The 17904-nt window shown below is 38.1% G+C and overlaps 4 protein-coding genes across 5 annotated transcripts; 1 reads left to right on the top strand and 3 right to left on the bottom strand.

Annotated features, from left to right (window-relative positions):
• Positions 1-65: 65 nt before the first annotated feature.
• Positions 66-2234, bottom strand: LOC143898478 (iron-sulfur cluster transfer protein NUBPL-like). Its single transcript, XM_077407992.1, has 4 exons — positions 1559-2234; positions 963-1294; positions 512-885; positions 66-368 (listed from the first exon to the last, which is right to left on the bottom strand). The coding sequence occupies exons 1-4, from the start codon at positions 1625-1627 to the stop codon at positions 199-201; spliced, it is 945 nt and encodes a 314-aa protein (XP_077264118.1). The 5' UTR covers positions 1628-2234; the 3' UTR covers positions 66-198.
• Positions 2235-2277: 43 nt separating this feature from the next.
• Positions 2278-9556, top strand: LOC143898466 (uncharacterized). 2 transcript variants are annotated; one of them, XM_077407969.1, is made up of 7 exons: positions 2278-2416; positions 2623-2693; positions 2810-3148; positions 3661-4400; positions 4494-4637; positions 4878-6898; positions 7491-9556. In XM_077407969.1, the coding sequence occupies exons 2-7, from the start codon at positions 2662-2664 to the stop codon at positions 7713-7715; spliced, it is 3501 nt and encodes a 1166-aa protein (XP_077264095.1). In that variant the 5' UTR covers positions 2278-2416; positions 2623-2661; the 3' UTR covers positions 7716-9556. The 2 variants fall into 2 exon arrangements, with proteins under 2 accessions (XP_077264095.1, XP_077264096.1); XM_077407970.1 differs by having other exon boundaries at positions 2378-2510.
• Positions 9076-11311, bottom strand: LOC143898477 (uncharacterized). The gene is made up of 5 exons (XM_077407991.1): positions 11045-11311; positions 10336-10539; positions 9850-10143; positions 9511-9747; positions 9076-9298 (listed from the first exon to the last, which is right to left on the bottom strand). Exons 1-5 carry the CDS (start codon positions 11063-11065, stop codon positions 9104-9106), a joined length of 951 nt encoding a protein of 316 aa, XP_077264117.1. The 5' UTR covers positions 11066-11311; the 3' UTR covers positions 9076-9103.
• A 2480-nt stretch (positions 11312-13791) lies between these two features.
• Positions 13792-17394, bottom strand: LOC143898389 (uncharacterized). Its single transcript, XM_077407835.1, has 5 exons — positions 17058-17394; positions 16601-16804; positions 16304-16453; positions 15969-16205; positions 13792-15756 (listed from the first exon to the last, which is right to left on the bottom strand). Exons 1-5 carry the CDS (start codon positions 17076-17078, stop codon positions 15145-15147), a joined length of 1224 nt encoding a protein of 407 aa, XP_077263961.1. The 5' UTR covers positions 17079-17394; the 3' UTR covers positions 13792-15144.
• Positions 17395-17904: the final 510 nt, after the last annotated feature.

The raw sequence follows: 17904 nt of genomic DNA, 5'->3' as shown, positions 1-17904 counted from the left end.
CCTTCGCGTAAACGGGATTTTGTAATAAAAAAATTTATCTGTAATTTTTTTTTTTTTTTTTTTTTTTTTAAGACACATGTACATATCCAAAAGCATGGCGCAGTGTAATACTTTAGAAAATACGGATGTTAATCTTTAATTATTAATGTACTGCAAAAAGATAGAAGAAACTGTTTCTTGAGTCATTCTTGTTTTATCTCACTCTTCATTTATTTCCCGCTTATTTAAAAATGTAACAACACGTTCTGCTAATTCCCTATAAGTTTCTGCTTGTCTACTCTTTGGTGCCGCCAGGACAATCGGTTTACCAATGTCCGAACTCTCCGCGATGCTTTCGTGCATCGGTACCTTCTGTAAAATATCCACATCTGTAACAAGCCACGAAAAAGACATTAATATATCTTTCATAATATATGAACATTTGTATATTGTTATAAATTTAATACCTTCGGCTTAGTTTTTACATCTTATTAATAATTATGAAATAATGTAATTGATAATAGTTTATTACCTAGTTCCTTAGCTAACGAGAGCGTGGCGTTGCCGAAAAGAGGCACCTCCGTCATGCATTTTGGACACGTAACGCTGCTCATATTCTCCACGATACCAGCAACAGGAATGTTCAACTTCTTGAACATATTCGCACCTCTCCTGGTCACCTCTAGCGCGACTTTTTGTGGCGTCGTCACCAGCAACGCGCCGGCAATAAAAAGTGTCTGGATCAGAGAGAGATGCGTGTCCCCTGTTCCAGGAGGAGTGTCAATCACGAGATAATCGAGCGGTCCCCATGCCACCTGATTCACTAGCTTGTCCAACGCACTCATCACCATGAGTCCCCTCCAAACTACAGGTGATTTCTCGTCAATTAAAAATCCCATGGACATACTGTGCGTGAAATACAAAATTATAGAGTACAACACCCCATCGATCCGTTCATTTCAAAGCGCCTGACAATTAATCACCATTTCACACCATAATTTACAAGAGGTTCCATAAGGTTGTCTCGATTTAGTACAGGTGATTCGTGTATGTTCATCATCAGAGGTACAGAGGGTCCGAAAACGTCAGCGTCCAACAATCCGATGGACTTCTTTGGCTCGATAATTTTTAGGGCAGTTGCCAAATTCACAGCGGTGGTCGATTTTCCAACGCCACCCTTGCCAGAGGCGATCAGAAAGATTTGGCTAACGCCCTTTATATGTTTTCGTTTTGGGAGGCCACGTGCCATGACTTCTCTCTGTCTAGCTTCCAGATTTTCTTGCTTAGTCCTGGTCGAGTCCACTGTTGTGCTATGCTGAAATAAGCAAAGAAACAAAAATGACAGGTTAACAAAATCGTTAATAATAAAATTTTATATTAAATTATGATTTAAGAATCATTTTTATCAGAGAGGTTTTAACGCGAATTTATTAAGCCTCTCTACAAATTGTCGTGCTGTATTGTTAAGAAAAGAGTTCAAACGAAAGCTAAACACTTCTGAGAAAAAGTTAAGTGTTGAGACTTGAAACTTCAAGAACGCTTTGTAGGTAGAATTGCGGAAGAATAATTGCGTACTTACTTGCCGTTGCCACAGATACCGAAGGGATTTTAAATACCCGCTGAAACGCGGCCTCGCGATAGCGCTCATTTTGCTCGACACATGTACCTAACCTCACGGCATTCAAAACAATATATCGTATCGTAAATATAAATTATATATGTTCAAGAAGGTACCGGTATGCAGGCAGAGACGCATTGGTAAAAAGTATTTTATCGAAAAGAGTACGTTATCTTTCCATTTTTCTGCTGTGACATGAATCGCCAATTTGGTGAATTAACTCCTCGCCAACGTTGGAGTTGGAGGGCGTAGAAAGCGAGCTACGCGATCGGCAAAACCGGCGGCGAAACGTTGGCGTTGACCGTCATTCCGACATCACTTTTTCAACTCTCTGCCGCCAAATCAAATCTCCACCTCGCCTCCGCCGCAGTTACACCTGTGCTTATGCTTATAGCTAAAAAAGTCATGCGCGCATCGCCGTCTCTTGGATCGTCAACCTAACCTAACCTACACCGATGCTTTTCCGTTTGTTATTTCCACGAATATTTTGTGGGGAACAACGAGAGCTTTCGCATAAGCGTAAAGCATCGCTTTTCGTCACGATCTTTCTCACTCTTTCACTTTCGCGAAGGAAAACATTCGGCGAAGATAAATTACTTTCATTTAAATCGTTAGGTCAGGTTAGGGTTACATCGCGCACTTCGCGACGAGCTGCGCTTATTTGTGCTTTCGGTGCGCTCTGGGGAAGTGGGGAAAGAAAAAAATGGCGGCCACTTAGTCAACTTTCTGCCGAGCGCGGAGCAATTGCGTCGCGATTTCCTCCGATCGCATCGTTGTACAGGCGATTTTTTTCCCCATTCAGCTCGACGATGACGAAACGTACGTTTGTCCGCGATTTCTTTCCATACCCCGTCCAAACGTAATTAGCCGACAGGCGGTTGCGGTCGAGAATCGGAGCGATCTCCGATGAGAGGTTAAGATAAGGATTGTTCGTCAAGTTTTTGCGAAATTAAAGCCCCCGCGAAGCTAAATTCTTCCTGCCCCCCACGATTAGGATGACTCTAACAGCGTGACGAATTGTGCAGGTGAAGGACGTTACATTTGACCACCAGGGAAGACGGAATATGGGCCTAAAGGCAGCCGTTCAGGCTCTGAAGTAAGATTTCGATTAATTATGAATGTGTCGTCCAATCGCTGGTCGATTATAAATACGTAAATCCGTCGCTCGGCTTTGCCGTCCCGTTAACATGCATGAAATACATTTTTTGACAGGAAAGCGGAACCGTTAAAGGACAAGGTCCAACGCTGCAAGGACCTGCTTAACGACAACGATGCCTGGGTGTGTCAGCAACAGCTGCAAAAGATATATCAGCAGGTCCTCATACTGGATCTGGAGTACGCCCTGGACAAGAAGGTTGAGCAGGAGCTGTGGAGTCTTGGATTTAAGAATTATATAGTGACTCTGCAGTCGCAGGCCAAGGACAGGAAGAATCCCAAGCGAGGCGAGTCACAGGCATTGCTCAGTTGGTGCCTAGAAGCGGCCAGCGGTTTCTACCTGACCTTGCTGCAAGAAATCTGCACTGTATTTGATTTAGACCTACCGTTTAGAAGGTACGTGTCTTTTGCACGGGCTTGTTTGTTTCATTTACTTACTCTGGAGGGCCACGCTTGTGCTTTTTTTTAACTTATTTATTGAAATACGGAGGTCTCTGGATTATTCTTTACCATATCCTCTACTCAGAATCATCAATTTACCTTGTATAAACGAGGAATTGATAGGATTCTACCTGGGACTTATCAATTACGAATTATAAATTAATTGCTCTCACATAAAGTCATGCATCACTCTTTAAACTTTATTTATTATAGTTGTTATTGTTTGGGAATTTTTATCTTTTAAGAGAAACGACACAATACTGGTTTTTATTCGTGCTCTGTTATTTCGAGATTAAATTAATATTTTGCAGACTCTTTGTCTTTATTGGAATAGAATATTTTCCCGAATCAAAGTTCGTAGTATTATATGTGGGATGACAAGTATTTTGAATAAATTTTAATAAATTTAAATCTATAGTATGTATCGAGATTATATACAATCAAGAGGATGTGATCAATTTTTGCAGGAAAGGTTACGTGTACGGATGTACGTCACCATGGAAGGCCGTTGAGAAATTATCTCCACCTCACAAATCTTCTTGTTTTTATGCCTGCCAATATTGCCTTGTACATTTGGGCGATATCGCACGGTACCGAAATGAGAGCAAACAAGCTGAGATGTTCTACAGACACGCTGTCTCGCTATCACCATCCAGTGGGCAGCCGTATAATCAATTGGCGCTTTTAGAAGCTTCCCGTGGCGATAAATTGGGCACCGTGTTTCACTACGCACGTTCGGTAGCCGTGAAACATCCTTTCCCAGTCGCTACAGCAAATCTCGCCACGACTCTGTCCTCCGCTTTGAACGACAAATCTTTCAATATCGACGGCAAGACCAAATTGAATTCTCAGGAGTACATCGCTGTTTTTCTGAAGCTGCACGGAATAATCCACGTTCTTGGCGATTTGAAGCTGGCCTGCTCGTACAGCAAGCAATTGACGGAAACGCTGACCGCGTTGGTAGCCACTGAAAGTTTCAGTTCGTGGATGCTCGTACAGATGTTGGTGATCAATCTATACGCTCTGCAACACACAGCCGGGATTGACACCGACGGTACGGAATTGCTCAAGAACAAGCAAATGGTCAACGAGAAAAAGCTCGCCCGTGACTGTATACTGGACCTAATTGCAGGCACTTTGTCAGCCTTGCTGCTACCTGTGTACACGATAAAGAACTCTATCATCGAGTACTTTGCGTTGCCTTCTAGTAAGTACCTATTATTGTAATTATTTTAAAAAATTACGTTTTTAACCGATAAAACAGATTGGAGTAACAGATAACATTATCTTTTCCCTATAGTAAAACTGTGCCTTGATTGGATCAACATAAAACCTACGGTTTTGGAAGAAGTTGCTTTTACATCGAGATTACAGATCTGGCCCAGTCTTTGCGTGCTTTTGAATGCCTTGCAGAATTGTGTGGTGGATTTTAAATATGATGAATGTAAGTAACTGGATTGCATTTAAGATTATTAAACAGTTATTTGTAAAATAATTTATTCACATATTACATATTTTAATCAATAAAAATTAATTTAAAAATTAAGAAAATATATGTGGAATATAATAATTTATGTTAATAAATTTGCAATCTAAAGATTATATTTGTGAATACGTGAGATGTATATTAAAATATCGCAAAGTGAAATTTGATATATTTATAATATAATGCTATATGAAACAGATGTTGCAGTACCACTGCCAGAAGATCGCGACCTTCAAGGTTTTTTACCGTTAGAGAAGAGTTTCGAAAATCTCAGATTCACGAATACAGCGCTGGAGGGTGATGTCGCAACATTAAACAAGTTACGGGCGGTACGAATTCTGCATCTGGGCCATTGCTTCGCTCAGTATCAAATCAATGGATCGACGCCAATCTCGATTGCGACGGAGGAGAAGACGGGCGATAACAAATTCACATCCATGAGCAACGGCGCCGGTCCCAGCAACGAGTTGATGAAAGAACTCGAGGAACTTAGCTTGAACAAGGATAAGCAGCTCGATACTTCGATGAGCCCGGTATTATCCGAAGCAGCTAGCAGCAAAAGCTCTGTGGAAACTGATATCGATATTCTCGCGGATAAGAAGATTTTTCAGGGTATTCTTAAGCCGCAAGGTTCCTTAGAACGAAACCGAGACTCCTTAGTGAGTATCACAGAGACGAGCAGTAGCGAGGCAAGTTCTCTTCCGTGCGCGAGAAAACCACGACAGAACATAGCAATGCAGGCGATCATGCGTCGTGCGGAGAACGAGAAGCAGGTGACGTTTAAGAACGTGTCACCTGTGATCGTCGAGGAAGAAAATGATAGAATGGCGAAAGTAGTGACCGTTCCGCCGATTACTTCTGTTGCAAATAAACCGACACCAATCTCAGAGATGCCGAAAGCTAACGAAGCTGCCAATACAAATAACATCCTCGTTAACGTTCAGAACCGGCTGTCGGCGATGCCACTCGCTTCGGCCGCCGTTCAGAACCAATCCGCATCGATTCAGAGCCAGCAGAGATCCGCTAAGTTGCCGCCCAGCATTCCCATGCCCGCTCAAGTAAATCAGTTGGCAGCCAAAGAGCAACAAACTCAGCAAGTTGCTCAGCAAATGCTCCCGCAAATGCACACTGGAATGACAGCGCAGTGCGGTCAACAGGCCTCGACATTGGGACCGGTTTGCTACCCGAATCAATCGTTCAACGTGCAGAATCCGCAATTCGCCAAGAATTTCATGGCGAATCGACCGCTACCGGCAAACGCGCCGCGTTATCAAATGCAAGGGCAGTTAAATAATAACAGCCAGCCGGTTCCAACGATGCCGCAGAGCATTAACGGAATACATCATACGATCAATCAGAGCAGACCGTTGCATCAGAGGATGCCGCAGAACGTGTCTCACAATCCCGGGCAGTTGCTGCAGCAGAACATGCGATTGGGATCACCTGCTCAGCAAAATATAATACCGCAAAGTATGAGTTTGCAAGCGAATAATATGGGACTGCAACCAGGTATGGGTATGGAGCAACAGAACAATTCGATGGGGCTGCAACAGCAGCAGAGCATAATACAGAGCAATCCCAGACCGAACGACATACACAGTCAGTTAAATGTGAACGGTTCGAGTATAGCAAACATGTCGGCGATGATATCGGCGTTGTCGGTGTATGAAAAGGATCCTCAGCAGCAGCCACTAACGACGCTGACAAATTCGCAGAGCCCGACCAATACGACGAATTTCCAACTGAACTTCAATCATTTCAATCAGAATCAAGCTTTCGGACAACCATTGTCGCAGAATCAACCGTCACCGTCGTTCTACAAGAAGAATTCTGACGCAATGGATTTCGCATTTCCGAATCAGGTCAACGTAGCTAAGAGTCAGCCGCAGCAGCAGCAACAGCAACCTGCGCCTGCGAATAGTTACATGTTTTGCAATTACGAGCCGACTGAGCATTTCAACTTGTGGAAGGACAGTCGGCCACCTCAACCGCCGATTACCTGGTGGGGTTCGACCAGTAACACGGCGGTCCAGATGAACATGAAGGATTCGACCGTTAACGACAACACGTTCTCGAACTGGAGCGATTCAGCCACTGTCGGAAATACGGCGAGTAGAGTGCCGTTAACACCGGGCAAAAATTATCAGCCGCAACAACAAACCGAACATGGCAGACATCTTGTGGCAGGAAATAATTTTGAGGATTCCAGGTTGTTTGAGGTAAGTCGTTTAGAATGCAGATGTCTACAAATATACGATAAAATTTGTGCAATATATAGGAAAAAAAAAAAAACGAGAAATGTTTCTATAAGTAAACACACATCAGAAAATTTTTTTTAACTAGTTTTGCATTCAAAAAATTTGTTTGTACTTGCAATATGTTAGTTAATAATTAAAAAAAATAGTTATATTAGATCGACACAAGCCTGCAAGTCTGCAAAGAAAGACGAAGTTCGAAATCCATGACGTAGTCTATTGGATTGTAATATTTTTTGTAACTTTATAAAAAAAGTTTTTAGATTATTTTGTCTTTCATTTACTTGATTCTTTTTTCAATATGGGTTGAATTATCTTTATAATCTCGATTGAAGATAAAGGCTATCTCTAACTTTTCATATTTAAATCATGTATTATGTATGATGCAATTAATAACGCCTTTCAAAGTCATGATTATTTAACAACAATTTTAATTCAATACACGACAATTATAAGGTTTAATTAACGTCAAAGTTAGGTGATTCTTGATTTGCATATAAAATTTACAAATTTTATAAACTATCTTGAATAATTAGATAACAATGTTCTTATCTAGCTCGAACAGAAACCGTCCCAAGCAATTAGCACTGGCAACACTTACTCCTTGTTCAGCGGCAACACATGGAATACCGTTAATACATCAATCAATTCGGGCTCGACCAATCAAGATCAGGTGAAAGCACGGTTCCATCAGCAATCTCTGTGGTCCGGGCCGGGTCCTTCCCCGTTAGAGCGGCTTTTGGAGCAGCAGAAATCGCTACGCGAGGGGGGTACCACTTGAAGGGACGCGCGGAGCATCCGCTGAGGAGGCCAAGCAGAGTGTAATTTCGCGTTCAGCGTATGCCGATTTAAGTAACCATAAGCGTGCGCGACGGCGAATAATTACCTAACTATTCGACAAGAGATATGCGAAATTCTCAAAAGATATGTAGAGAGGAAACGGATAACTGAGGTTGACCGAGGCGCAGCGTCTTCCTCGAGGCATTATGATATGCACAGGGGTAATATAATATTCGTTATTTTTCAATTGCACATGTGAGATCTGCGAGAGACACGAAATATACAATTTTCGGAGTGGATTCCTGGCAAATTAAACAAAGCAAAGCGAGAGACAAATGTTTGCCGGATGGCGATTCACAACTGCAATTTAATTCATATGGGAATAAATAGAAAAGGAACAAGAAAAAAAAAGGTATTAGAGGTGCGAGATGCGGTAGCTCTTAGCGAAACATTAATTAGTACACAGGAAATAAAGGAAAGAATGTAGACACTAATCACGAGTGACGCGCGCTTAACTTTGTATCATTGATATATTTAGAAGACACACAATAAACACGTTTCGTCTCGTTTATCGAAATTGATCGAGCGGCGCGCGTCGTCCTGTCTCGGCTTCACAACATCCCCAAATACCGAGACCGTATATTTGAAAATCAAACGGACGAACAACAATTATGTTTCAACACACTCGTTTTTAACGTAATAACTTTATTTCGTATATAAAAGTATCACACATTAATAACTTTTCTGTCCATAATATTATATGTAAGTTATATCACATACGTCGTGATTATGATACATACACATCACGAAATTTTCTTTCGTTTCGTCGCGATAAAGTTCTTGAAATTCTCACGTCAATACTTCTGATATTAATTTTACTGAAAAAATATATAGGAAGTGTTTCAGGCAAAAAATATGGCAAGTAATACTTTTTTCTCCCTTCCTATTCTTTTTTAAAAACAGAACTGCCTAATTGCGATTATAACGAAATGTTAAACTAAAAACGTTTGATGAAAAATTGTCGCATTATCTGTATCCGATTGCATCTGGTCTGCAATCCGCAATATAAAATCAGTCCTTTTTCAATCTCTTCTTTAGTTTATCAATTAGGCAGTACTGAGAGATGTAAGTGTACTAAAACGAGTCTAAAAACATACTCTTATTTCAATGAACACTTAAATTACTTAAATTACATCGACAGTTATAAAATCATAAGCACATCGCCAGTAACATAATGAATAATTAAAATTTTGGTTTATGCTGAATTAAGAAATAAGCTTCAATTGTTTGTACAGGAATATCACACTTTACAGAAAAATCAATCCATCAAATAATCATCGTTCTTTTTTTTGGGATAAGAATAAGAAATGATAAATTATATAGTTTCTTTTAATTATCCACTATGTCGTCAGGAGCATGCACTGGATTATTTTGCGGGTTGACTGCTCTGTAATCAACTCTACGTTTTATCGTTAAATTACAGTGAAAACAGTTTTTATTGTCAATCAGTTGGCGCATATCATTCTCGGGTATACGCAAACAGTCGTTTGAAAAATTTTGCCTCGGTATTCTGCATGATTTCACCTGGTTGAAAACACAAGTTGTCTTAATATATCTATCGTTATTATTACCTTGTTATGGGCAATAACATTCAACATTGAACACAGAATGCTGCTTTAAAAATGCCGTTGAAGAGATCTTTATAATTATTTATAAAAACGTGATTGTAATCTAATTTTTAAATATTAAAGAAGTGAGCGCTTGATTTATACAAATAATAATAGATATAATCTTACCGGGCCATTGTAAGTAGCATTAAACGTCCCAATTGCTTCAAATGTATATGCGAATTGTTTGCATATAGAGACGTGGTTCACGATTTGCAAGAAACCCATCAGATCACCCATCTGATTTATGGAAATATTCAAGAAAAACAGACCCATCTCTTTGATATGAAAAGCGAAATCGTAATCCCGATTCAAGATATACTCCAGAGTCCATTTCTTTTTTAATATATTATCTTTTGCGCTGAACTATAATTACGATTAACCATAAAAAATTACAATCTTGAAAAGTTTAATTATAATTCCAATCGCATTTGCAAATTTGAAAAAAAATACGCGCTATATATATACCTCATAATATACATCTTTATGGTGATATCTTAAATGGCCAATCATTCGTCCATGTGGTAGTTCCATTATACAAGTTCCAATACGACACGGATATAATCCTTTTCCTACTCTAGGTGCCAAATTCAGCATAAATTTTTGTTGCTCGTTTCTTGGGGTAATTGGTTTAGCTTGAGTCACGGGTTCAGTTTGACAGGCAGTGGAAGGCATGACAATATCTTCGGTTTGAGTAGCCACACAAATTTTATTATGTAGAGTTCTTCTATTGAGCGCGTGATATGGATTCAGCAGGGATAACTAAGAAACAATACTTTTATTTAATATTACATTGTCCTAGTTACCCTTTTATAGTTTGAAGAAAAAATGAGAAGTAAAAATGAATAGATATCAAAATTAAGATAGTCTTGCATTAGCCTTGTATTGTTTTCGTCTCTCATTATTATTATCTCTTACTATTATCGCTGTATTAACTGAAAATAAACACCATACCTTTATGTCCTGCAATTTGGCTGAGATTTGTTCCACTGCCAAATTTCTTGTTCCCATAAAGGGAGATTTACATATAGGACAGACATGCAGCTGTACTCTGCACGGATTACAAATGTGGTGACCATTTACGCATTGGACTTTTACACCCTGTGTTGCTTCTAAGCACACGGGACATTGAAGCAATTCCTCCAGTGCATCGCACCACTGAAACAATCGGAATTATGGAATGATCATTCGGTACAATGATTAGACATATAATTATTAAACATGCGGCCAATGTTGCAAAAATATAAATCGAAGTTAATAAAAAAAATTCGAGATTAACATAAATAACGTAATCGTAATAAAATTATCAGCAATCGGATAAAATCCGCTGATAACGTTAATGGCCAGTCTACAATGAGTCGTTAGTCGTTAGTCAGATGTCGGAAGAAATAGTTATAAGCGTATCGTAAGGCAATCGGAGGCCTGTAATCGGTGATCGTAAGAGATGGCATTTGGCCAATCGCTTATGATTACCGATTACAGACTTCCGATCGCATTATGACACGTTTATGACTTTTTCCGACTCTCTTCCGACATCTGACTAACGACTAACGACTCATTGTAGACTGGCCATAAGACGTAATTGACGTTACGGCGCAGACACAAGATCTGCAGAAGAATTCGTGCTAGAACATAAAAATATCACGGCGTAGCAATACCATACCATAACTCGAATTTCCTCCATCGTGATTGAGCGTATTTCGAGCTCGATACACGAGCACAAGGCGACAGTATTTTGAAGATACAGGCGACCGGTGGGTGGTGACCGGTAGGACGTAGGACTGACAATACACACGCTACAAAACACAAAACTAACATCTACCGCCTTATCTGGAATTCCCCGGTTTTTTCGTTTCTCGCCACGTTTCCCAGGTTTCCCAGGTTGCTCAGGTTTGCCACGAGCCACGACTACTCCATTGACAACAAAATTGCTAGACGGCTCTCATGAAAATGATCATCGCTTGGATAGCAATTAGCAACCGAATCTGATTCGTCAGCTTCAATAGGTACGTGCGCACTGATTACATTTCAGTGCACTGACGTCATCGTCCCGACAGAGCAGTATTTCGTCTCATATTTCGTAATCCGATCTTATATTTAACAATAAGATCGTCTTAAATATTTCTTAGGCACTGCCTATAATGATGGCTATTATACCTTATGATTTTGGTAATTATTTACAAAAGGGACATCCTCCCCGATGACCTTGACCTTGACATATGTTGTGAAGGTCACCCTCCTGAGTGACCTTCCAGAAGTTTTTAGCCGGCGGTCGTTATTCGTTAAAAAGTTATTAACAAAAAAAGTTTCAAAAATATAGCAGCTATTTTGAGTATTGAGAGGCATAAACTGTTAAAGCGCGTCATCTAACCTATGTAAGTATTCTCTGCTTTAACAAAAAGACTTCAATTTATCAACAAAGCAACGACTTTCTCGCGAAATAAAGTATTCTCTGCTTTAACAAAAAAACGTAATATTAGTCGTTTATGCTTCTCAATACTCAAAATAGCTGCTATATTTTCGAAACTATTTTTGTTAATAACTTTTTAACGAATAACAACAACCGACTAAAAACTTCTGAAGGTCACTCAGGAGGGTGACCTTGATAACATATGTCAAGGTCGAGGTCATCGGGGAGGATGTCCCTTTTGTAAAGAATTACCATGATTTTTTTACGAGTTTTTTAGACAAAACGCTAATACTGTAATGACTCTCTTGTTTATATTGCATTTAAAATGTTTATGCTCATATTTTATTTATTGTTATGTTTTACTGTGTGTAAATAAATTAAAATGCTATAACTTAGGGGATGCTGCGAAGTGGAATATTTACACCGACAAAGTATCTATTTTACGTATTTTTGAAATAACTTTAATTTTACAAGATTGCAAATCCTTTTATATACATATATATATATATATATATATATATATATATATATATACACAATTAAATACCAACAATTAACTATAGAATACTATATAAGGACGAAAAAGAAAGTTAAAAAAATTACGTCTGTTTTTGCACGTAAAGTGGTCATTCACGAAATGGCAACGCCAATTACCAACATTTTTAGTTCAATTTAGTGAATGCTTTCCTTTTCGAAGTTTGACCATTGCTTAAAAATAATTAAAGTTAAATGAATAAGTATCGCAGTCGAGTAAGTTCCGCTTTGATAATAACCCTATTCGCTCCAACCATGCCTTTCGTGTCCCACGAATTTCTAATAGTCGTTTGTTCCGGAAAACAAATTATCGTGGGAGAATCCCCTCCACGCCGAAAAAAAGTTATTGTGGCAGGGAACCTCAGGTAAAAATTTCAAAGTCCTAGCTCATTTTTACTCTCGAAACGGCGAACAATCAAAATCTCGGTGGGACACGAAAGTGCAAGGTTGGAGGATTACGTCAGTGTTGTGTGAAAGGTAAATGAGTATTTTTTTCGATAAAAATGTATTTTTGTGTATAATTTAAGCGTATTTAAAATATTTTTGTCGTTAAAAAAAAATTTAACATTCCACGGAGGTCTATTATGGCTCAGAGGCAGGTAGAAGAGGTGGGAAGGAGCTACAATTATAAAAAAAATTAATTTTTTTACATAAAAAATATCTGTCACACTTCAAATTCGCCTTTTCTTATTCAGAAATTCTTTTTCTAGCATTCTTTAAGTCCTTAAAGTCCTTCTGTACCATTTAAAAATTACCAAATTTGCGGCGACGAAATTAAGTATTCCTATTAAATTAATAATTATCTCATATTTTTTCTCATTTGCACTACTTTTAGCTTTAATTTGCGTTTTGGTTCATTAAGTTTCGTCAATTCGTTCGTGAGTTATGATTTTTTAAGTAAAACGAGGCGTAACGTGTGTTTGTCAACATATAATTGTTGTAAAAAAATATTTAAATAAATAATTTCCAAATTTTCTTTACATTGATTTTTAGTCGAAGGTACAAAGATATTATAATAATTGTTGGATAATTTTTCAAAGCTATTAACATTTTGAAAAACACGTGGGACTCGAAAGTGCATGGTTGGAGGAATAAAAGAGCGGAAAAAACGTTGGAGTGAATAGGGTAAGTATGAGGACACCATTGATGAACTTTTATCAAGAAAATAAAAAAGTGAGTGCTTTGGCTCAGTCATTCCGCTTTATTATGTCAAACTTTTCCTTGTGAAAATCGAGTAATAATATAAATCTATTTTATATGGTCAGATGAAATTCACACACACAAAAACCGCGCTATCTGACGAGCTGGAAACGACAGAATAGCGCGTAAAGCGGGGAGCACACACTTCTGCATAACGCATAATGCGTAAGCATAAGAAAATTGATTGGTCCATACGCATGTGCATAAGGAAATAGACCAATCAATTTTCTTATGCTAACGCATTATGCGTTGTGCAGAAGTGTGTGCTCCCCGCTTAAACCATAGACGTAAAGTCCATGGCGTAGCGTAAACCGTACGGGCGACGCCAATTCCCCTCCACCGATTGCTCCGACCAACGACGCGCCCGACGCCCGAAATATACAATTTTTGGAGTGGATTTCTGGCGAATTAAACAAAGCAAAGCGAGAGACAAATGTTTTCCGAATGGCGATTCACACAACTGCAATTTAATTCATATAGGATTAAATAGAAAAGGAACAAGAAAAAAAGGTATTATTAGAGGTGCGAGATATGCGGTAGCTTTTAGTTTTAGCGAAACGTTAATTAGTACACAGGAAATAAAGGAAAAAATGTAGACACTAATCACGAGTTACGCGCGCTTGACTTTGTATCATTAATAATTGATATATTTAGAAGGCATACAATAAACACGTCCCGTTTATCGAAATTGGTCGAGCGGCGCGCGTCGTCCTGTCTCGGCTTCACAATGGGTGCGTTCCTTTTTTGGGCGCTCACGCGCTGTAAGCATCGCTCTATCTTCGTTTGATATTCGATGTGCAACGAAGATAGAATGATGCTTACAGCAGCTTACAGCGCGTGAGCGCCCAAAAGGAACGCAGCCAATATCCCTGAATACCGAGACCGTGTACTTGGAAATCAGACGAACAAACGATATCTTTCAACACACTCGTTTTTAACGTAATAACTTTATTTCGTATATAAAAGTATCACACATTAATAACTTTTCTGTCCATAATATTATATGTAAGTTACATCACATACTTCGTGATTATGATACATACACATCACGAAGTTTTCTTTCGTTTCGTCGCGATAAAGTTCTTGAAATTCTCACGACAAAACTTCTGTTATTAATTTTACTGAAAAAATATATAGGAAGTGTTCCAGGCAAAGAATTACTTTCTCTTCCTTTCTATTCTTTTTTAAACAGAACTGCGATTATAATGAAATGTTAAACTAAATAGAAAAGATGAAAAATTGTCGCATTATCTGTATCTAATTGCATCTGTGTCTGCAATCCGCAATATAAAATCAGTTCTTTTTCAATCTCTTCTTTATTATATCAATTAGGCAATACTGAGAGATGTAAGTCTACTAAAACGAGTCGAAAAACATATTCTTATTTCAATGAACACTTAAACTACTTAAATTACATCCGACAGTTATAAAATCATACTAATCATAAGCATCATCAGTAACATAATGAATAATTAAAATTTTGGTTTAGGCTGAATTAAGAAATAAAACTTCAATTGTTTGTGCAGGAATATCACAATTTACAGACAAATCAATCAATAAAATAATCATTGTTCTTTTTTTGGCTTAAGAATAAGAAATAATAAATTATATTGTTTCTTTTAATTATCCACATAATTATCTATATAATCCACAAAATCCGGACAATCATCCACATTATCATCCAGAAAATCCACAAAATCCGGATAATCCACATTATCATCCACAAAATCCGGATAATTATCCACATCATCCACAAAATCCGGATAATTATCCACATCATCCACAAAATCCGGATAATTATCCACATCATCCACAAAATCCGGATAATTATCCACATCATCCACAAAATCCGGATAATTATCCACATCATCCACAAAATCCGGATAATTATCCACATCATCCACAAAATCCGGATAATTATCCACATCATCCACAAAATCCGGATAATTATCCACATTATCATCCACAAAATCCGGATAATCATCCACATCATCCACAAAATCCGAATAATCATCCACATCATCCACAAAATCCACATAATTATCCACCATGTCGTCAGGAGCATGCATTGGATTATTTTGCGCGTTGACTGCTCTGTAATCAACTCTACATTTTATCGTTAGATTACAGTGAAAACAGTTTTTATTGTCAATCAGATGGCGCATATCATTCTCGCGTATACGCAAAAAGTCGTTTGAAAAATTTTGCCTCGGTATTCTGCATGATTTCACCTGTTTGAAAACACAAGTTGTCTTAATATATCTATCGTTATTATTACCTTGTTATGGGCAATAACATTCAACATTGAACACAGAATGCTGCTTTAAAAATGCCGTTGAAGAGATCTTTATAATTATTTATAAAAACGTGATTGTAATCTAATTTTTAAATATTGAAGAAGTGAGCGCTTTATTTATACAAATAATAATGGATATAATCTTACCGGGCCATTGTAAGTACCGTTAGATGTCCCAATTGCTTCAAATGTATATGTGAATTGTTTGCATACAGATATGGAGTTCACGATTTGCAAGAAACCCATCACATCACCCATCGGATTTATGGAAATATTCAAGAAAAACAGGCCCATCTCTTTGATATGAAAAGCGAAATCGTAATCCCGATTCAAGATATACTCCAGAGTCCATTTCTTTTTTAATACATTATCTTTTGCATTGAACTGTAATTACAATTAACCATAAAAAAAATACAATCTTGAAAAGTTTAATTATAATTCCAATCGCACATTTGCAAATTTGAAAAAAATATGCACTATACCTCATAAAATACATTTTTATGGTGATTTCTTAAATGGCCAATCATTCGTCCATGTGGTAGTTCCATTACACAAGTTCCAATACAACACGGATATAATCCTTTTCCTACTCTAGGTGCCAAATTCAGCATACATTTTTGTTGCTCGTTTCTCTTTTATCGTTTGAAAAAGAAATGAGAAGTAAAAATAAATAGATATCTAAATTAAGATTGTACTGCATTATCTGTGTATTGTTTTTGTTTCTCATTATTATTATCTCGTATTATTATCGCTGTATTAACTGGAAATAAACACCATACCTTTATGTCCTGCAATTTGGTTGAGATTTGTTCCACTGCCAAATTTCTTGTTCCCGTAAAGGGAGATTTACACATAGGGCAGACCTGCAGCCGTACTCTGCACGGATTACAAATGTGATGTCCATTTACGCATTGGATTTTTACACCCTGTGCTACTTCTAAGCACACGGGACATTTAAGCATATCCTCCAGTGCGTCACACCACTGAAGCAATCGGAATTATGGAATGATTATTCGTTACAATGTTTAGACATATATTAACATGCGGCCAATATATGTTGCAAAAGTATAATTCGAGGTTAACATAAATAACGTAATTGTAATAAAATTGTCAGTAATCGGATAAAATCCGCTGATAACATTAAGACGTAATTGATCGACGTTACGGCGCAGACACAAGATCTGCAGAAGAAATCGTGCTAGAACATAAAAATACCGCGGCGTAGCAATACCATACCATAGCTCGAATCTCCTCCATCGTGATTGAGCGTATTTCAAGCTCGATACACGAGCACAAGGCGACAGTATTTTGAAGACACAGGCGACCGGTGGGTGGTGACCGGTAGGACGTAGGACTGACAATACACTCGCTACAAAACACAAAACTAATATCTATATTGCCTTTTCTGGAATTCCCCGGTTTTTTCGTCTCTCGCCACGTTGCTCAGGCCCAAGTTGCTCAGGCTTGCCACGGCCACGACTCCACATTGCTAGACGGCTTTCATGAAAATGATCATCACTTGTTGGATAGCAATTAGCAGCCGAATCTGATTCGTCAGCCTCAATAGGTAAGTACGTGCGCACTGATTACATTTCAGTGCACTGACGTCATCGTCCTGACAGCAATTATTGTCTTAAATATTTCTTAGGCACCACCTATAATGATGGCTATTATACCTTATGATTTTTTTCAAGACAAAACGCTACTGTAATGATGACTCCCTTGTTTATATTGCATTAAAAATGTTTATGCTCATATTCTATTTATTGTTATTTTTTTACTGCGTGTAAATAAATTAAAATGCTATAACTCAAGTGTTGCTGGAAGTGGAATATTTACACCGACAAAATTGTATCTATTTTACCGTATTTTTGAAATAGCTTTAGATTTACAAGATTGCAAATCCTTTTACATATACATACAATTAAATACTAACAATTAATTATAGAATACTAAGGACGGAAAAAAAGTTAAAAAATTTACGTTTGTTTTTGCACGTAAAGTCGTCACCCACGAAATGGCAACGCCAATAATTATCAACATTTTTAGTTCTTATAGTGAACGGCGTGAACGCTTTCCTTTT

The sequence above is a fragment of the Temnothorax americanus genome, unplaced genomic scaffold (genome assembly GCF_048541705.1).
Source record: "Temnothorax americanus isolate GAGA-0224 unplaced genomic scaffold, ASM4854170v1 Scaffold23, whole genome shotgun sequence".
In the NCBI taxonomy this organism is placed as follows: Eukaryota; Metazoa; Arthropoda; class Insecta; order Hymenoptera; family Formicidae; genus Temnothorax; species Temnothorax americanus.
Note: the sequence above shows the minus strand (reverse complement) of the source record. Positions and strands in the feature narration are given on the sequence as shown.